The following is a 22,042-nucleotide window of genomic DNA, read 5'->3' as shown; positions in this document are numbered from 1 at the left end:
CTATATTCTATATATATATGAACAGCTGCATACCATTAGCATAGCTTTTGTACAGTTACATTAAACTAATTACATCTTTCGTTATGTATGCATACATGTGTGGAGAAAAACGCGTTGCATAAATTATAATTGTATAAAAGAGGTCGAGTGAGTGTATAAAAGTATGTAATAAAGATAATTTATGATTAAAACTCGGTCTAATGAATTGATTAACCCTTTAAACGATCATTTATGCTGTGTAACAACATGTACAAATACAACTTAGTATATATAGAATATAAAGTTTTATTATCGATAACTCCGGGTCTCCTCCTGCTCGGACGGACCTGTGAATCCGCGCATGCGCTCTGCCGTCTCGGTCCGCCAGGGCGGTGATCTCTCTCTCTCTCACACACACACACACACACACACACACTCTTTCTGTGTGTCTCTCTATCACTCTCTCTCTCTGGGAAAAACCCGAGCAGGAGGAGAGCAGCAGAAGGGGGGAGGAGGCGGACTCCTTCTTCTTCTTCTTCTTCTTCCGATACAGCGGTGGCGGCAGGATATTTAGAAAAATAAATCAAAAAAAAATCCACGCACCAAACCAACCCCCCCCCCCACACACACACACACACCACCCCCCTCGGTGTGGAGCGGCAGAGGAAGAAAAAAAAAACCACACGGATGTGCCTCCGAAAGCGCAGCGGATACCGCCCTCCGGACCTTATTAATGCCAAGATTGTGAGTATCTGATCGGCTGCAGAGACCAGCTTGGACACGGGGAGGGGAGGGGTGCTGGTTCCAGTTTAATTTCCCCTTCCCTGGTCAGCGGCGGGGCTTTTCCTCGCTCCGCGGTGTTGAGGAAAAGGTCGGTCTCCGTGATTCCTCCCCTCCCCTCCTCTCCCTCCTTTCTCTCCCCTCCCCTCCCTCCTTTCCTTCTCTCCTTTCTTACCTCCTTGTTTCCTCCTGGTTGAACGGGCGGCAGGCGGGCAGGTCTTTGGGGGGAAGAGGAGGAGAAGGAGTCGGGAGAACCCGTGTCTTGTTTCCTCTCCGTCAGAACTCTGCTTCTTTTTAACGGCTTTCTTGATGCGGGAGTGTTTCAGTGTCGCGCTCCGTCTTTTCTTTTTTTGTGTGACAAAAACACTCAAACAGCTCATAGGTAGAAAACCGATGGAGCAGAAAGGGGCTTTTCTTACTTTATTTGTGTTTTCTTCATGTCTGTACTTCTTTCTTTCAGTTGTCGTGTCCAGTAAGTGAGTTTGGAGGAAACGACAGTAAACTGGCTGTTAGCTTAACGTTCCCGTGGAGCGTTCAAAGACATGGTTCACACAACGGGTTCAGTTGTAACACAGGTCTCGTGTCAAGCTAGCATGTATGACAGTTAACGTTTAGCATCAAACTTTATTCATTTGACCGAAAACCTTCGCAATAATTTGATTTGTTTGTGGCTTAACTTTAAATCTGCAACAAGTTCTTGTTTCTTTTTCCACTTTGAGTTACTTTGACACGTGAATTCTTCTCTTGTCAATGAAGAGCAAATTGTCTTTACTCCTGAGGGTACAGCCGCAAAGCTATCCAAGCTAGCTGTTTTTCATTAATTTATTAATAGCTAATTAATTTGTGTTGGTACAATTCTCCTCTGGCAAAATGAAAATGGCAATGCTAATGACCTGTGGTGTAGTTTGCTGTCACAGATTAAGTAGGTGTTGTAAATGTGATTTTTTGTTTTTGTTTGTTTGTTTGTTTGCTAGCTCGCTAGATGGCAATTTGCTAGCTCAAGAGTTAGCTTCTGCCGCTGGGCGCTAACCTCAACGACATGCAAAGTTGTCTTGACTTGAGTTATCTCTAACGCCTCAATTTTCTTTAATTGAAAAGCAAGCGTTACGTGCAAAACTCAAACAACGTCACATCATTTGCATCATAAAACACGGCACATTTTATTAGCCCATTCTTATTGTATCCTGACGCAGCGAGCACTGGCCTTTACATTACAGATTGAACCTTTGACAGGATGAAGAATCATGGTTTGTTTGTAGCCTCGATGTTGCTAAGCTAGTGAGTTCTTACCTGCGCCGCCACAGTGTCGGTCGGCAGGTTTGTGTGTCATGTCAATGTGCATTTAGACACGCTCACCAAAGACATTACCAAAGACAAAACAGTAGACAGCGTCTGTGATTTTTCATCTTTTCTGCACTTAAACAAATTTTCCAACATTTTTTTCTTGCCATGCTCTCTTGTTGGCCGACAGGAAGAAAACATGAAGAATTGGTGATGCGTTGAATTTTGATATTTTTGCTTCTGCATCTGTTCTTAGGATGTATACAGATCATGCTGATTTCTGTATTGGCTATCAGTGGAGAAAAAGTCGCGTCAGTGCGTCCCTAAAATGGGATATAACATGCACTGATAACCAATTCTGATACAACGCAGAGTTTCAGCTGTTGGCGGGTACCAATCTGATACCGTTGCTGTCTTTTGTCCATATTAGAAGTCCTTATACACCAGTGCTGATTGGGATAATGTTTATGTAAGGTAACATGAAGCCAGGGATTGTTTGTGGCGCTAAAAACTGAGTCAGGCACCCGCTTCAACTTACTGAATGTAACTGATCGCGGAAACATAAACTTTAATGACACTGACTAAGATATAACCCAGTATATAATGTGGATCAGCCAATACCCAATACGCTTAATAAAGTCAGTATATCTCTGTTCCATCTGCTACATTTAATAGGCTATGAAAGCTACTGTATGTTGGTCTTTGATTGTGCAGCTGTCAGCATTCGGTTATAGGATGAATACATCGGCTACTGCTGACTAATGGACTTTTTTGTGTGTTTTTTGGGCTTATTTGTACTTATTTAGATTTACTTGACTTGGAAACACAAAACCTCAGTAATCAAGATCACATTAAACAAATTGCCGTGCGTGTTATAGTAATGTCACAGGTTACTCTAACAGAAAAGGTGAAATGGGACTAGGAGTGTAAACATTTTTTACATGGGAATAAAACCCCAAACACTGACGCTGTTATTGACCTGCTGTACCCACGTTACACAGAGAATTCAACCATGACCCTAGTGTGGTCCAAAAAAGCTCCATCAGCAGATCAGACAAAAAAGAAGTGTGATATTCCTTTAATTTCACAGTGTCTTTGTGGTTTGTCAGTTTATGGTGACCTTGCTGCACTTGATGGTATGTTTATGTATAAACTGACAGTATGAAGTTCCTCCATGCTACTCCTGCAGCAGTCCAGCAGCATTCTTATTGTATACATTCTCTTGTATAGCACACCCTTATAAACTTTAATATGCCTATTGGGACTTAATAGGATTCTCATATAATTCCCATGTATGACCATATATGGTGTAGCCTCTGGTTAGGCACGTTTAAGAGGAAGAGACACAAAAAAGCAGAAATGAATGTGTTGTTGCCTTTATATATTCTTATTTTGAGCAGCAATGGTACTTTACAACTGATCCCTCCTTCTCTTTCTGTCTGTCTCCTCATCCCTTCGTTGTGTAGTAAATGCCTTTTCATGAATCATGAACAGCTTCAGGTGAAGGTATTGCACAGGAAGGTGCTTTTGAAATTAGAAATAAATGTGTCAGACTTGTCAGTTTTTGTAAGTACGGCCTTTTGCATTTCTTCCTTGTTTTTTTATGTGGTGTGTCCAAGCATGTGGAACTGCTGGCTATCAAATGTCAACATTCATCTCCTTTTATCCTCATAAATCCTCGTGTTTTGGGGTCCCTTTCCTGTAGCCGGTTCGAATTACACACTCGCCTCTAAAAAAAAAAGACAGTCCTCTTGAAAGAGAAGTGAGATTTGGTTTTAGGTGCCTCTGTGAAGTTCGCTGGTGTGAAAACCTTTTTTTTTTTTTTTTTTTCCAAGTGACTGACTGAACCAAGCTGAAGGAGGGAAAGTTTGATTAAACAGCTTCAAGCACATTTACTGTGAAAAACGCCCTCAGAAATCACAGGCGTCCACATTATCTGTCATTTATTTTTTTACCAAAGGCAGCGGTTGTATACGCCATCACCATGGAAACCAAGATCAGCGGTATCTGCTCCAAGAAAAAGAAGTCTGTGGCCAATTTGGGGGTCCCAACCCTGAGATTAAGAAACGTACCACCTCTCAGATACTTATGCCCGATCAGGAGTCTAGAAATATTTTTCCTACTTCATGTTGCCAGTTGGTACACACTTCCTCTTCCTGCGTCGTTCTTCATTGTGTCTGTTGCTTGCTTCCTCTTTTTATAAGTTGGTCATAGCCTTCCCTTCCTGCGTCTCTCTCTCTCACTAACTCTGTCAACCCCTTTGTTTTTTTTCTTGTTGTCTCTTATTGTTTGTTTCTGTCTTTGCTGTAGTGATGTGTGCGTTTGTGTCTATGTCTGTCATCTTGAGCTACGAGCGTCTGGTGGTTTTACTGGATCACTCCTGTTGCTGGTTTTGATCTTTTAAGTCCCTACAAGTCCACACAAAAGTAACATTCCCATGTCATCGCTGATGTCAGATGAAAACCTCAGATCACCCGAATGACAAATGTTTGTCCAGGAACTAAAAAAAAAAAAAGCTTTATTTTTTGTTTGACCACCACACATTTTTGAGGTTCCAGTGGGATTTTGAAAGGATCGCATCAAGACGTTGGAGAGTTTTCTCGTCCCAAAGAGGACCGCGTCCTTCTTGAAATAATATGAACAAAACTTAAGATTCACTTCATTTTCCCAGAATAAGTTATTTTGATGCCGTGTGGTCACTGGCTGAAAAGCTTGGCAGGCCTGAACAATCTGTATATCTGGATGAGAGTTGCATTGGCAGACATCAGATTGATTTATCAACATCAGACTGATCTTTCTATGTGGCCCGAATCAGATGTGAAAGTATTATAATACAACCAATACAGTAGCATGGCCAGTATGATCAGTGGTAACAGCATGTGTGTGGCCCAAAATGTTTGTCAAAAACAACAAACAAAATGTCACCCGTGGCTTCAGGCATTGTCGTCACACTTGACAACATTTCTGAAGTCAAAATTCAGTCTTCAAAATTCAAATTCAGCTTTACAATCTAGTCAGAACAGTACAGTGAAGGCATGAGGTCCCTCACAGCGTGTCCACAAGTTGAAATATACTTTGAGTGAGCCCACTCATACTTTGTGTATGGGGATGTTTTTAACGGTTACAGTAAACCTCTGTTTATGAAGTCTTGTTTGAATGCCACGCTTGTCAGGTGGGAGGCCAGAGTCCCAAAATTAGTCCTTTCTATTTCTTCAGAAAGACTAATTAGCATCATTAGCTTTCCTTTCCTCTTCTGGCATGATGAGCAACAACCTTGCCACTAATCTCTGTCTCATGGTTTCAATGTGGAATTCTAGTTACACAATTGAGGGGGAAGGAGAATGAGCCCTAGAGGTAAATTTCCAGAGGGCAGCTGCTGTTTAAAAACCAACAACTCCAAGCTCTCTAACTCGTATTTATTAAGACGCTTTAGTGAGCACACGTTGCTTCTTTAGTTTCGTCTACAGGTGTTTCTTTACATTGTTTTCGACATCTTGAAATTGTTTTTTTTCTCTGTGCAACAGTGTTGATATGTTTGATATTCCATCCACCATTTTATGTGCATTTTAAATTAGGTTTGATGATATGTTCTCTTGAGTTTCAGCTCTGGTTTGGTCCAGTATTTATAGTTAGTTGGTCCAAGTTTAACTGGTCCTGGGTTGATCCTATGTTATATAATGTTGAACCCTGTTTTTGACCAATATTTGACAGTGTTTAACCCTCGTTTGATCCTGTGTTCATTGGTGATTAAGCCCTGGTTTGGTCCAGTCTTCACCTGTGTTTTGGTCGCCTGGTTTCGTCCAATATGAATGCAGTCAAGTCATGGCTGACACCCGATTTGGTGGATTTTCACATTGAAGGGAGGCACATGATTCAGTGTTAATACTGATTCTTTGGTGAATGGAGTTATAATGTGTGAAAGTAACACACTTCGTCTAGGATGAGTAGCAATGATGTACCAAGAGACTTTCTGTAGCTCTTGATTGGATAATCTTATTAGGACATCCTCAGAATGTTTTCATAAGAGAAGTCCATGGAAACACACTGATTCACTTCTTCGTTCTTTGAATTTTTGGAAATTTGATTAAAATTTGAAATTTGATTAAAACTCATCTGTTTTTTGAAAGTCTCCTCTCTGAGTATTGTGTAATAGATGGAGGATCTGTCATTGATGGAAGATCTTAAGGGTGACAGGAGGATGATTGGTACACAAACACTCACTATAGCCTTTTTTCTCTCCTTCTGTGTGTGTGTTTGTGTGTATGTGTGTGTGCGCCATTGCCTGTGTACATTTAAATGCACATTCCCTCCTGGGGTTTTTGGTGCATTTTGTGGGGTGCTTTTACACGCGTGTAATTTGTGTTTTTGGTCCATGACTCCATGTTCTTGTGGGATTTCACACATCTTCATGTATGGCTGTGTATGTTTTTGTGATGCATTTGTATTGTGCTTGTGTGTGGCGTATTTGGGTGAATGCATGTTTGCACGCACATTTGTGCATTCCCCTATGTGTGTGTATGTATCTGTGTGTGTGTGTGTGTGTGTGTTTATAAAGGAGAGGTCCGAGGCAGAAGGGGGGATGACATGCATGCGTCCGGCCTGCTAACATCGCTGACGACTCGCACACTAACCGACTGCCCGCCCTCACGACATGACGGACGTTCTGGTAAACCAACTGCACGTCTTCCTTTCTCTGTTTCCCTAATTCCTTTTCTTGTCTTTCTTCATGTCTTTATCTCTCGTTGAGTTTCTTTGTTTAAATGTCTGGGAAATGTTTTTCTAATTAAAACACCTATCTGCTAGCTAAGGACCATGATAGACCGTTTACAGTACAGAATTCGGCAACAAACTTGCGTACTTGTAGATTTATCCATTTAGCTGATTTGGTTTTGATATTGGATATCTGTCGATAACGGGTCCGATACTTATATTTACTGAAATGTTGATTTAATATGTATATGAGGCACTGAAACATCAGCGGTAGCTACTTAATCTGACACACCTTATTTTTTCACAAGGTACTTGATATAATATGAAGTTTAATCAGGAAGTTCTGACTCCTGAAATTGACGTATCACTCTGGAGTTGTCGGACCTACAGAAACACTCTTAAAAACACTTTTAGATTTCTACTTTTGGAAGTTAAACTTAGGTCTCAAAGGAGTAATATCTTGTGTTTAAAATACTGCAGGAGCTGGCCTGCTAACTCCCAAGACCAGTAGCTGGTCTCGCCTGGCGAGTGGGTCCGAGCATTTCAGTGTTGCTAATTCCTGTAAAGTTTCAAGTAGTCTCAAAAACTTGTGCTGACACAATAACGGTTGCAGAAAGAAAATTATTATAACAATCGTCCACCATTGCCACTGGTAGATGGGAAATGCATGCTGGGATACTTTTATACCCCAAGTCCACACACACAAGTCTGCTCCCAAAGCCTCCTGGATAAAATGGACCATTTGGACTGTATTTGGCTAAATGTGGACCGTGAACAGCTCATGAAACAGTAGTTGGGCCGTGACTGATGACATTTCAACGACAACACAAATAGAGACAAGAATGCAGTTTGAGGCTCAGTGTCATTGGTTTAGTTCAAACCCCCCCCCCCCCCCCCCCCCCCACATAGACTGTTTTCTAGCAAGGTAAATGATGAATAGATGAGAAATGAAAGCTAACAGCTAATACAAAGCCTGGCTCTGTTGCAACTAACCTTGAATTACTTAATTAGCAAAATGGAACAAATATATATTTGTAACTTTCAAATATTGGCATCAACCTCAAAAACCCAGTATCCGTTGGGCTCTACTGTACTTGTCATTTCAAAGTTTCTTCTCCTCTCCCCTTCTCCTCTTGATCATTCTCCTAAATTTAACTGTCATTTAATTTTCACATGCCACTGCCACTATATATAACTGCTGTCAGCTCGTCTCCCTCATATCTGCTTGTCATTTCTCTCCCTCTCCCCCTCCCTCTGTTTGCCTTCTATCTTTTCCTCTTGCTTTTTCTCTCGCTCTCTCCCTTACTGGTTGTCTTATCTTGCTCGCCCCCATTCCTCCCATTCCCTCCACTCTTTTTTTCTTATTATCTCTGCCTCTCACCCACTTCCCCTCGTCATCTCCCCCCCTCTCTTTCTCTAGTTCTTCCTCCCACTCCCCGAAATTCCTTCACTCTCTCAACTCTCTCTCCCCTTCCTTTAATTTATTCTCCTCTCTCTCTCTCTCTCTCTCTCTCTCTAACTTCTTTACTTTCCTATTATCTTTCATTTGAGTGTTTCCTTATGCAAGGTTGCTGTTAAGGGAACTACATACATATGAAGTACCCTGCAGCTGTGTGGCCAATTACACGACGGCAACTTGGTATTACGAAGTTCATTGAAGTGATCAAACACCAGGAAATGAATTGGCAAGGGTTAATGAACAATGTCTCCTGATGTCAGTGGGGGCGATCTTTACCTCAGCTATAATACACAGTGGGAAACCCTCAGTGTAGATGGGTGTTCCCGTGAGATTAGTGTAAAAGTTGCTACAGACCGTCACACATACACTATGTGGCCAAAAGTATGTGGACACCTGAACGTTACACCCACACAGTTTCCAACACAAAATTGGTTCGTGGAGGTGGTAAGCGCTGCCCCTCCCCATCTGACAGCTAGTCCAGTTGGTCTGCAGACTCTCTCGGGTAAAACTTGTGTCCAACTGGTGATTATCAAGCGACCTGATATCTGACCTGCAGCGCAGCAGTGAGTTTATTTCTCACACATCAGCAGCTGATTGAGACTGACTGGGCTGTCTGTCTAGACTTTTCCCAACTTGTAAAACCTCGGGTTTCCATTTTTCTGACATTGTGACACTGCTCTGATTAAATACTGAGAAGCAATGAGTGATCAATCAGTCAATCTGACGCGTCTCACCTAGTTATCAAAGTTACTAGATGAAGGGTTAAACAGTCACCTCACTCAATGAATATGTGGCCTTTGCTGTGTGATGTAGCGCCACTGCTCATTTCTCCTGAAGCTTAATAAGCCTAGTGTTATTTTTTATAGAAATATCATTCCATCTGATGCTATTGGAGGTGCCCTTTATTTCATGTGAGTGGCGCCTCTATGTTTATATGCTGCAGGAAACCCTGACCCGCATGTGATCGTTGAACATCTCATTCCAAAACAATGGGCATTAATCTGCTGCTACAACAGCCTCCATTCTTCTAGGAACGCTTTCCACCAGATTTTTGAACCTGGCTGCAGGGATTTGCTCCCATTCAGCCACAAGAGCATTAGTGAGGTCCAACACTGATGGTGGGTGATAAGGTCTGGCTCGCAGTCTGAGTTCCAGTTCATCTCATAGTTGTTGGATGGGATTGATGTCAGGGCTCTGTTCAGGCCACACCAAACTGGAATACCCTTTTATTTATGAACTTGGCTTTGTGCACCTGGGCATTGTCATGCTGAAACAGGAAACAGCCCTCCCCAAACTGTTGCCACAAAGTTCAAAGCAAGCTATTGTCTGAAACATCATTGTATCCTGTTGCATTAAGATTTGCTTTCTGTGTAACTATCTAACGTACATGCTCAGTCAGAGGAAAGCAAGGCAAGCAAAGCTGCTCTGAGCAGTCCTGCAAACAGCTGGCCTCCTTTTTACTTCCGCACCATCAAAGAATAAGGAGAGACTGTGAAGAGACATTCCTAGCTGATGCATGGATGCCTAAAGCGTTTATGTAGCTTGAGGGATACATTGTCAGATTTGTAAAGTTTGGCATTCTTGTGAAAGAGAGATGCGTGGACAAGTCTAGACTGGACTCCAGAGGTGTCCAAGTTTAGAGGAAGAATGTAAATGATGGTTTTAGAAGCTTTTCTCTTTAAGCCATCGTGGCATGAATAGGCCCATGCAGTCATAACGGGTAGGGTTGGGTTGGTGTGTGTGTGTGTGTGTGTGTGTGGATGGGTGTGTGTGTAGACACCAAGTCTGATTCATCAAGTTTCAGAAAGAAACCAAGAAGCCCTGTGTGTCACAATACCTCTGACTCTGTTTCCTGCCTCTCTCTGTCTCTCTCTCTGTCTCTCTTCCTCCTTTACTGGAGTGAAGGCGTGTTGATTGATGGAACTAACGTGGCTATTAACAAAAGAGTGAGAGAAAATAAAAAGAAGGACCCGTTTGTTCTTTCATTCAGTCGTCCATCGTTCATCCACCATTGAACCGTCTCGTCTGTGGTGAGCTTTGCTGCTGAATGCTCTCTGTGTGCAGTTTAATGTGCTGATTTTTGAACAGGGTTTGGTTATTTTGTGCACTCCTACAATGTGTAACTTTGTAGCTCAACAGATAGAACAAGGCAGTCCAGGGGTTAGTGGTTTGATTTGCTCTCTGGCTGCCCGTGCAGTTGGCAAGAGTGTCTACCAAACTGAATGTCACTTCATTACTCAAATTTATGTGATTTTATAACGCCTCTGTGGGTTATTGAGGAAATTCTCTGTTGCCTCTCTGATGAAACTCTTTCAACACCCTCTTGGATAAACTTGAAAATGCATTGTCATCAAGCTTTAAACAAGCCTGTTTTTCAGTTCCTGAAAAGTGGACACGTTGGGGAGTTTTGCATATTTTGGCTGATTAACAACAAATAACCTACAAATGTTCCAAATCAGGTTTTAGAACGATTTCCCACTTTTATTTGGTTACCTTTTCTCCATCATGATGTTTTTAATCCCTGGGTAATGTCCATGACCAACAGTCTAAAACCCAAAGGTAGTACAGGAAATATCATGTAAAACAAAGAAAAGCAGCAAATGCTCACGTGGGCAAGAATATTTAAACAATTAATGTTGGCCGATGAGTTTGTTAATCAATTAATTGCCTAAAAGTTTCATATCTAGCTCATTGTATGTAAGTACATAGATCAAGATTCAAGAACATTATTTGTCATGCAACAGTTGGAACAGTCTGTTGTTGGGGTGATGAGCATCCTTCATGATCCTACAGGCTCTGGTTCTGCACCTCCTTGGTGTATAAGTCCTGCAGGGAGGGAAGTGTAGTTCCAGTCTCTGCAGAGCCCTTCTTTCCTGAGCGGAGCTGTTGCCAAACCAGGTAGTGATGTTTCCCTTACATGATGCTCTCTACAGCCCCAGAGTAGAAGGACTGAAGGATCCTCAGAGACTCTGAATGTCCTCAGCTGCCTGAGGTGGTGAAGGCGCTGCCTTGCCTTTCTCACCAGACTGTCTGTTTGTACTTTCCATGTCAGATCCTCTGTGATGTGGCCTCCCTGGTATTTGAAGCTGCTCAGTAGTCCCGTTAATCCTCAGCGTCGTGTACGTCCTCTGGTAGGCCTTCCCATCGTTGTCAGAGATCAGGCCCACCACCACTGTGTCGTCAGCAAACACAGTCGTGTGTGTACAGGGAGTGCAGTAAGGGAACTGAGGACGTAAACCTGGGGAGATCCTGTGCTCAGGGTGAAGGAGTTGCCGGTGTGTCTACGCACTCTGACCACCTGGGGCCTGGTAGTCAGGAAGTCCAAGATCCAGGCACACAGGGGGTGTTCAGTCCCAGCTCAATCAGCTTCCCAGCAAGTCTGGTGGGGACTATGGCATTGAAAGCTGAACTGTGATAAATGAACAGCAGTCTCACATAGCCCCCTTTCTGGCTGTCAAGTGAACAATTGTTCACTGTGCTGGATTAGCTGGTGTCAAGTCTCAGTAAGATGATAAGTACTGAAGTGAATTGATACTATTGGCTTTTACCAATGGAAAATGTTAAGCTGTAATTGAATTTGTAGTCAATAGATTTGTGGTTCTGGTATATAAATATTACTAGAAGATAATGAATGCGTTGGAAATGGTAAAGGAGTGATCTCACCACCAACCACAGCTGCCATTACTTGGCTCATGGCTTTTTTGTTTCACCTTTTAAACCTTCAGCTGAGGCTCTCGTCCAGAGACACTACCAGAGAAAGAACAGGTGGAGCTTCAGTTTCTTGTCGTCTGCATAACCACTGACCTTTCTGAGAACAGTTATATACATCATTTCGTCACATTAAGTGTCTTTGTGTGTTTCTTTCTCCTCATTCTGGTCAGAAATAGTGTTTAAAGTGTTTTGGTGGGATGCCAACATCCTCTTGTTTGGTTAAGGCAGATCCTCTTGAAATGGGCGTGTTGCCGCTTGTGTGGTTGTAGTGGTGTGTGTGTGTGTGTGTGTGTGTGGCGTGATTGTAAGTGGACACGTGTTCACAGTGCATCACAGTGTGTTTTAAGTTTGAATGCACGTGTGAGCAGTTGTAACTTGATTGTGTGTATCTAGTCAGTGTGTGTGTGTGTGTGTGTTTAGACAGGCTTGTCCATATAAGGAGAGGAGAGGAGATGAATTTGGGAGCTGATATAGTTTGTCGGCGCAGCCCTCTGGTGAAAAACCTTGAATCTGTCACCACAGAGTGCTGTTAGGCTGGATTTATAGAACCACTTACTGTGTGTGTGTGTGTGTGTGTGTGTGTGTGTTGTAAAGCAAGGGAGAGTTTTAGTGTGAAAGCGAGGGAGTGTGTGTGACATTTTCAAAGAAAGAGTAAATGAATAGAGACAGATCAGGAGTGAGAGCGTACTGTATAAACTGTGTGTGTGTGTGTGTGTGTTTAACAGTGTGCCGGTGAAGCTTTAGCAGTGTTTAACATGTCAGGGCAGGAGGTTGGAGAAGCTCCTCTCCTCCGTTAAACATTTTTTCTTCTTCCTGCACCAGATCTGGTGTGACTCACTAAAATCCACCTGCACTGCTTGTAAAAAAAAAAAAAAAGAAGAACAGAAATGGAAAACAACTTGTTTTACCTGCGATGACTTCACACAGACTCTGACTCTGGAACACAGGTCTGCTTAAGTTGAGTAAATTTACTGTATAACTGAGACAGAAATGCAAGGAACTACAGCTGGGAATTTAACGATTTAAGTCCTATTAATCTCACTCATCTAGTGCTGAGAATGAGATGCTGAGCAAAGGGGATAAACTTTAAACATTTAGACATGCAACAGCATCATATAATGATTAGTCCATTGACAGAAAATTAATCTGCAACAGTTTTGATATTTGATTCATGTTACAGTTGTTTATTAAAGTATTGTTAAAATATGTTTAATTCAGTATCTTTGGGACAAGACATTTGAAGACGTCGCTTTTGGTTTTCAGATTCACTGATAAAAGAAAGTGCAGATTTTAGTCTCCAGCCAAACTTGAAGTCTTCTTCAGTGGAGATACACGGGAGTTTCCTCACATTTTTAGCGTTGTGACTTCACTGGGATCACTCCCACAATATAAAATCATTGACAAAACGTGAGAGAACATGGCAGGCAGTGAGTTGGAAATGGACCAGTCACTTCCAGCTCTGAGGTAATGTTGCCCAAGGGAGTAAGGAAGTACGATACGTAGTGATAACAGTGTTGCGGGAGTCAAATTTGTTGGAAATGTTATTTCCAGAGCAGCATTCAACAGGCCGACACTGAGCACAGAAGAATAAACAACTGTTCATAAAAACTGTTTGCATTTTAAATATTCAGCTCTAGTGACAGGACTTAATCAGCCTACATTGATGTTTTTCTTTTCTTTATTTTAGAGAAATAAAACGACCTCCTGAGGGTCCCCTCCTCTCCACACTAATGCGTCCTGTGTCCTCGATGACACCCTTTTGCAGAGTGAACTCTGTACTCTTCCCAGTGTTCAGCAAAAAAATATGCCATAGTTAACAAAACTCTTACATTTACAGGCTCGATAATGTAAAATATTAAACCTCAAACACACACGTGCACAGACATGCAGCAGCTGGAAACCAAAAACTGCAGTTGTTGCACTGGTTACCTGCAGGTGGCGCATGTGTCAAAATGGTGCTTTCATTGCCTGTAGATGGCGCACATTGCTATATCCACATCCGCAGGTCAAACTGCTGCTGCTTCCTCTAAAAAGTTCACATTCTGTCCGAAGAGTTCTTCCTCTTTCAAATAGATTTATATATAGATTTAGATTTTATATAAGTTCTTATAAGTCCTCCTCTCTGTTCCATCTCTCCATAGCCAATTTCATGGCGATTTGTCCAGAGGTTGTTAAAAATATCTGTCTCTGGAAGAAGACCGACTAACAGAGCCATCCTCAGTCTGTTCTGTTAAATCACAACAATGCAGTAGTTTCGTTACCTCCCGGCTGTTAAAACCTCCTGACTTCAGGACTCTGAAGGTTAGCGTGGAGGTTAGTGTGTCTACATGTCCCTGACTTCCTCTTTGTCTCTTATCTCCCCTGATTTTATCTTTCCCACTGCTAACTTTTAGTTTATTGATATATTAGAATGTTGTCAATAAACCTAAAACGTATTTTTACTCTTTTACACCCCATTTCATCCCCTCTCTCTTTCATTTGATCTCTCTGTCTCTTGATCTGTCGCTGTGACCCCCACCTCTCTGTCACACACACACACACACACACACAGGGCTGTTGGCGATCAGGTGGTGAGATTACGGAGCAGTAATCTCTCAGATTAATACTTAAAATGAGCGCTTAATTACTTAAACCCTGCTGGCAGGTGCAGCTGCGCGCATGTGTGTGTGTGTGTGTTGGTAGATGTACATGCAGTACACAAAAGCCCTGGCAGTGTCTCTCTCTGAATTTAAATTTCATCTTGCTTTATTGGCAAAGTGTGTGAGTCCATCTGTGCTGCCAAAGCATGCAGCGATGGCAAACAAACTAGGGCAGCACAAAGAAGGTGATCACAGTGAAGTGACCCACAGACTTTGCACAGAAGTTGCATTTGTATACATCAAACATACATACATACATTTGATTGTTTTTATTAATACATTAATGTTAGCAAGAATGCTTGAAATAACATTTATTTCTTGTAAGCAATTTGTAGCAAAAGCAGCAGACATGACGTGACATCTTCAAGCAGTTAAGAACAAAAACATTGGCTCTGTTTAGTCCGATAGATCAGCTTTACTCATGTTATAAGACGAAGATCTTCATGCAGTTTGCTTGTTGTTTGTTTTATATTATATATGTGAGGCGTTGACAACATGCTAACAATCATGGGATCTTTGGTGTGACAAAGCAGTCACACGGGCACTAAAACTGAACCATAAGGGTCGGGTCATGCTACACAAGAGGAGTTCAAACCCGTCTCACCTCTGTACATCGGGCCAATCGCGGCTCGATTTTCGGTTTTTGAAAGTTACAGAAGTGTGGCCCCTCCCCCAAACCCAACGCCTGAAACGAGCACTTCTGATGAGGTATACAGACACCTTCAAGGGTTTTAGTTTGAGTGTATCCTTGGGACAATGTGCCTAACAGTAACAGGTAGCCTCTGCCCTCATTGGCCAGACTGTGTGTGTGTGTGTAGCAAAGGTGTGTGTAAATAAGGTTAAAAAATATTTACAGAGATGGAGATGACAAGGAAATGAACTACCGTGTGTGTGTGTGTGTGTGTGTGTGTGTGTGTGTGTGTGTGTGTGTGTGTGTGTGTGTGTGTGTGGGGGGTTTCTAAGTCTTTATAATGTCATCTAGCTTAATCAGATTAACACTCCGATCCGAATCCTGTTAAACACACACACACACACACACACACACACTGAAATTCACGTGGAACAGAAGAGGAAGTGAGACATCTGCTCAAAAGGAACTGTTCAGTCTTTTTTTTTTTCTTTTTCTTTTTTAGTCTCTTTTCTTTCTCTATTTCAAAACTAAACTGATAACGAATCTTCCCGTGTTCACTCATCACCTCTATGAAACATGAACGCACACACACACACACACACACACACACACAAAGGCAGTAACGTGATAGCTCTGTGTTATAAAAGATGGGGTGGGTGATAAAAGAGAGGAAGGGAGTGTTCCTCCGTCTCTGGGACTGACAGTGCAGGTAAACTGTGACAGCAGTGCAGTGTGTGTGTGTGTGTGTGTGTGTGTGTGTGTGTGTTTCAGCAGCACCACAGTTTGCTCAAACAAACATTAATAGAGAAAAATATCAGTTGACTTCAAATGTGTAAGTTGGGTTTCTTTTCTTCAGGCAGCGTTATGGTCACCCTGTAGACCTGAAGCCCCCCCCTGTTAGTTAGCCTCTGATCAACTAGCATCTGTAATAAGACAGCTGGATAACGACACAGTGCATCAGCATTTCTGCCTTTTTGTCCCAGTGGCCAACAGCGGTGCTGCGGGCCAAACTTATGTCTTCCATAGACCACCATTAAAACAGGAAACTGTTGAGGACACCTCGAACAAAAACTGGGTAGTTGAAAACTTCTCCAGAGCCTAAAAAAAATCTATTTTATGTGCGTGACACCTTATGCACTGAGTGAGAAACTTTCTTCACAATAAGTGGGCGCCATCTTGGTTCTCTGTCCATATTCAAGATATTCACCATTTTACTTTAAAGGAAAATTACAGTATTTTAGTAGCTGCAGCTACTTTGGTGGATGGGAACGCTCTTATAAACATCTCTGAACTAGCCGCGGCCACTCAACTTGCCTGCTAAAATAGAAATATTCAATAAACAAAATACATCTCTTTTAACAATTACTTTAATTGATTAAGATGTTCCAGTTTCACATTCGGCTCTCAACTTAACTACTGGTAAGCATCCAGGAGCAGCTACATCTTCAGTAAGGTATTCGTTTGTATGAAGGAGCACTGCACCAACAACACCGGAGACTGCTGCTGATTTACTGCAGAGTTCACACATCCAGCTTGATGTACGGGAACGAGGTCATGTGCAGTTTTTAAAAAGTGTTGGCACAGTTCACAATGTTCAGAAGAAAGTGTACAGTGTGTTACAGCAGTAGACCATAAAGAGACAAATCTGCTTTATTCTTTATTTGACTTCATGTACCTGCTTCATGCTGAATCAACAGATTTTTATTAACATGAAAATGTTGCAGGTTCCTGCTTTCATTCACTAATTTACTGCGTTACCGGCATCACCGACCGCTCTGCCACATTCACCCGCTCTCTGGAGTGTTGGCATCAAACACACACACACACACACACACAGGTCAGCAGCCTACGTCTGTCCCTGCGCTGGCAGACAGACACAGACAGAGTCGGCAGCTGGAGGCTAATGTCAGCTGAGCTGTAGTTTCACCATTTTCCAGAAATGTAAAAATAACAAACGCATCCGATCTAATGATGATAACATCGACATGGATTTAACCCTAACCCTCTGCCCGGCACACACTGTCACACACTGTGTGTGTTTGTGTGTGTGTATCTTTGCATTGGCTTACTTTCCTTTGTGCGTCTGAATGCGCCTTTAATGTGTGCATATGCATGTCTCTTTGTGTGCTTTTGCATTATGTATGTGTGCATATATGCTGTCTTTTTGTGCGTATGTGTGTGAGCACATGATGTTCACCATGTGCTCATACATGCGTTACTGTGTGCGACCATACAGTATGTATATATCTGCCCCATATGGTTGTGTTTCTTAACTCTCTCTGGCCCAAAAGTATAAATTGAATCTGAGCTATTTTCCCTCTAAGGATGGAGGGATCTTTAAACAGAACATATACAGATAAGAACTGTACTTTTTTTTAAATGTAGAATGTAAAAAACAAACGTCGATGCGTCTGCCTTAAAAATCTCCTGAGTCATCATCTTCAAATCAAGCGGTCCAGGGGCTCAGGGTCCAGAACCCGGAGTTGGGAAACCTGTGTCTGTGTGCGATCATCTTTGTGTGTGTGTGTGTGTGTGTGTGTGTGTGTGTGTGTGTGTGTGATCACAGCTCAATCACATGATGCATCACATTGCCCGGTCTGTCTCCATACCCGCTCTCTTTCACTTCCTCTGTTCTACACGGTGTCTCTCTCTCTCTCTCTCTCTCGTCTTCCTTACCCTCTCTAAGTGTCTAATTCTCTTGTTTCCTTCTTTCTCTCTTCCTCTTTGACTCTATAATGTTGTCCTTGTCATCTTTACTCATCTCTCACCCTTTCAAAACCTTTATTTATTCCCCCTTCGTCTTTCTTTCCGTCCCAGTCTCTCCCCCCGTCCCCGTCTTACTCACTGTTTGAGAAGAAAAAGATTGATGACTAGAATGTGTCAAAGACTGAATCATTATTTTTGTGAACAGATCTTTTTTTTTTTGTTAATCTTAATCTAAATCTAAAGCTAGTTTAACTAAACAGCGGTTGTGCCGTGAAGTCAGTGAAGGTTTCAAAGAAGTTAATAAAATTCAAACCCTGTCTGAATTTTTATTGTTTGACTTCAGATCCTTCACTGTGAACTCATCATCATCAGTCATTTATAAAGGCAAACATGCTACGTGTAGCATTTTAAAGCACACACACATGATTGTCATATTAACTGTGCTACCTTGGTATGATTACTGTAAACAAAGATGATCATGTGAAGACCATTTTTAGCCTCTGCCCAGCACCGGGGGTGTTGTTAGAGCTCAGGTTTCTCCACGTTCAGGCAGATTTCACATGTTGGAACTTTTCAGGGTTGTTTTCTTTTCCATCTTTCTGTTTGCTGTTGAGCTGAAACTCATTCTTCATGTCCACTGATTGACCTAGCAAAAACTTCCTGAACTCATGCAGCTAGAGGTTGACAGGCTTCTTTGGGATTCTCTGGCGGGGGGGGGGGGGGGGCATCTGTTTCATTCAGCAATTTAAAATAGGTCTGGGGCAGTGGTGGAAAGTAACTAAGTACTGTACTTAAGTACGAGATACTTGTACTTTACTTGAGTATTTCCATTTTATACTTACTTTATACTACATTATACTACTACTTTATACTTTTTACCCCACTACATTTATTTTACAGCTATAAGCACTACTGACATATACACATATACGTTTACAAAATCAATTACTCGTCTTGGCTTGTGACCCCTCACTGTCTAGTTGGGGCCCTTTTCTTACGTTTCAGATGTTAATGAACTGTAAGTTCCATCAAAGAGAGATTTGCCCTCTAAACATCTTAAACCGTCTCTGTTGAATAACTGTTCAAAGCCCAAAGAGGTGAAATTAAACATTATTTCACAAAAATACAAGTTAAAAGTGCTAAAACTAAATACAAACTTGGGTAGCAGAACTTTGTGTTTTCTTCTTTCGTACCCCGTTCATCCTTTGATGACCCTCCAGATTTATCTTGTGACCCCTTGGAGGGGCTCGGACCCATAGATTGGGAAGCACTGAACAGCTTACAGTATTTAAAGTAGTTAAAACTATAGTAGCTCCATCTTGACCTGCTTAACAAGTACTTTTCCTTTTGATACTTTAAGTACATTTTGCTGGTAATGTAAGTAATCAGGACATTAACCTATAGAGTTAAACTAAGAGTGTATTATTTACACTGTAGTACTTTATGAATACATGAATACTTCTTCCACCACTGTAAATAACAGTATCTCTCTCTCTCTCCGTACTTGCAGTACACAGGTCCGATCCCGGCCGAGCGAGGGGGCGAGCTGGCCATGGGGGGAGGTCGCAGCGAGACCTCGGCACTGAGCGGGACGGGAGGCGGGCGGGGCATGACCACTACCCAGAATTCCCAACGGCCCAACGCCTGCTGCTTCTGCTGGTGCTGCTGTTGCAGCTGCTCATGGTAGGAGACAAAAACTCATTTGTACACACACACACACACACACACACACACACACACACACACACACACACACACACACACACACACACACACTGCATTTATACAGACAAATACACACAAACCAGCACACACGCAGCTCTAATGTAAGCAAACACACACTTGCAGACTGGCTCGCTGGAAGTACTGTGGTCCTGCTAACTCGGCTGTAAAGACACGACACACAGCTGCCTTATGCTTAACTTAACAACTTGTCTATCGTGTAGTAAAACTTCAGCAGCATGTGTCACCGGTACTTCTGTGTAATCTGTGTGTGTCCGTTTCCTGAGTGCTTCTCTGAGTTTTTTTTATTATTATTTGAATAACAGCAATAAAATAAGGACCTAATAAAGTTCAGCTTCACCTTCTGTTAAAGGTGGATTTATGGCTCTGGGTGTTTCAGCTGTAGATGCATCCATTGCACAAATGGGTTAGTTGTGTAGAATTGTCTACCTTGACTCTCTACTGAATAGCAGACTATTGCTGTGCAGTCCTTAACAGCAGAAGTCGTCATGTTTATATTCTTGAGCAGGAAGTTTGCAGGAGAAATTACCACAAACAGTCTGCCGTGACTCCGGAGGAGCAGGTTGCTGTTGTTTTATCTCGTCTTGGCTTGCAGCAATCTCTGCCAACATCGATCGCAGTTCTTGTGGTTTCCGCTTAGTAGCCCGTGCTTTTTTTGTAGGAGAGAAACATCATCTCTGGTGGAGCCTTTGGTCCACACACACAGGAGTCTCCAGACATTAGTCAGACAATAGCTGTACAGTGATTAGGTCTCTGTAGTTCCCACAGGGGAGCTAATTATTTATAGCTCTCTCTCTCTGTTACACACACACTGAAGGTGTAGACACCTGTAGCTGCTGCTGTACCCTGCTGTTAACATAACTGTGGTTAGTGTTGCCATTAAGTGGGGTAGTAACATCGTTGTGGGCGAGTGTACATGTTTATAGTGCTGAGAGCAATTACTCTTCTGTCAGCTCTGGTTTAGTGTGTGTGTGTGCGTGCGTGTGTGTGCGTGTTTCCTGTCTGAAAGCCGTTTTATCATGTCAGTCTCACCGTCAGGAATGAAGAGGAGAGACGGAGGCGGAGTAGGAGGAAGAGAATATCACAGGACACCAAGATGGAAATCATACCAAACTGTGAAGCTTGGTGAGTCTGCAGCGCTAACACACACTCACTGTCTTCCAACAAAAGGGTTCAAATATGTTGAAAGATTTGGAAACTTGTCTAGGTCAGGAACAATGATGAGGTTTTGGTGTGGATGCAAGATTGTGAAGATTTTGGTCTTAACTGTCTGCTCTTCATTTAAAACAAATCAGCAAATCACAAGGCTGTAATGTCCAATACACCCTGAAAACAATGTTTTTGGATGGATGTAATGTAATGTTAAAATATGCTAATATCTTTATAGTTAGCATGTCAATAACTGCAAGTTGACTTGTTGTCAATTCACATTTCTCTTCTTGTGAACATGTTAGCATGCTTGTAGGTAGCATCTTGATAGGCTGTCATTTAGTATGCAATGTTAGCGTGGAACCGTGGTTCCGGCGGTGACGTTCAGCATGCACATGTTTGACCCACTGGTGGTGGTGGATCAGTAAAGTCATCCTCTGGGGACCATGAAGTTCTGTACAAGACAAGTCATACACATCTCCTGATTTCCTGTCACTGTGTGTATTTACGTGAGGATGCAGATTCAGAAAACGTCCATTACTATTAATCAATACAACGCGAGGCAGAAACAGAATCCAAAACATTTTGTTAAATCGGGAATGTGATTTGTTAAATTTAATTCCTCTTTTTTCGAGCGGCTGCGAGCTGTGTACAACAACAAATAAACAAGAATGAATAAATAAACAAATCAAGAAATGAACCATCTTCTTCACTCTTCCTCCCTCAGCACCAAACCCTCAGCGGAAGAGATCCGGCTGTGGTCTCAGTCCTTCGACAAGCTGATGAGGAACCCGGCGGGTCGAAATGTTTTCCGGGAGTTCCTGCGGACGGAGTACAGCGAGGAGAACATGCTGTTCTGGCTGGCCTGCGAAGACCTCAAACAGGAAATCAACAAGAGCGCCATTGAGGAGAAAGCGCGCTCCATCTACGAAGACTACATTTCCATATTGTCGCCTAAAGAGGTAGGAGAGCTTGGCAGATTCACTGGAAGTTTTCAGTGTTTTAGGGGTTGCAGATTTAAGGCTTGTGTCTTTTTTTGAATTCCAAGAGATGATTGCCAGTTAATCACTTCAGGATGTTGAACCATCATGCGATCGTTGCTCAAGTTCTGTTCTTGTGTCTCAGAAATGAGATGATTTCAATTTAGGGAACTACAATGTTTTGAAAACATTTTCTTATGTAAGATCTGGCGGATGCATTTTGCTTTCCAGTGTGGTTGTTGCTTCATCAGTGCCCGACCGTCCGTCAGTCCGT

General features: G+C 42.3%; 1 protein-coding gene across 2 annotated transcripts in view; it reads left to right on the top strand.

Annotated features, from left to right (window-relative positions):
- Positions 1 to 666: 666 nt before the first annotated feature.
- The window catches only part of rgs19 (regulator of G protein signaling 19), a 24,414-nt gene continuing 3,038 nt past the window's right edge, over positions 667 to 22,042 (top strand). The window contains exons 1-4 of one of the 2 annotated variants that reach the window (XM_070910653.1): positions 667 to 723; positions 19,407 to 19,579; positions 20,678 to 20,764; positions 21,516 to 21,750. In XM_070910653.1, the coding sequence (XP_070766754.1) occupies positions 667 to 723; positions 19,407 to 19,579; positions 20,678 to 20,764; positions 21,516 to 21,750 (552 nt within the window). Of the gene's footprint in view, positions 724 to 19,406; positions 19,580 to 20,665; positions 20,765 to 21,515; positions 21,751 to 22,042 lie in introns of both variants that reach the window. The other variant, XM_070910652.1, reaches the window with a different exon arrangement.

This window comes from Enoplosus armatus, chromosome 8, assembly GCF_043641665.1.
Source record: "Enoplosus armatus isolate fEnoArm2 chromosome 8, fEnoArm2.hap1, whole genome shotgun sequence".
Taxonomy (NCBI): Eukaryota; Metazoa; Chordata; class Actinopteri; order Centrarchiformes; family Enoplosidae; genus Enoplosus; species Enoplosus armatus.
This window is presented reverse-complemented; position numbering and strand designations above follow the sequence as displayed.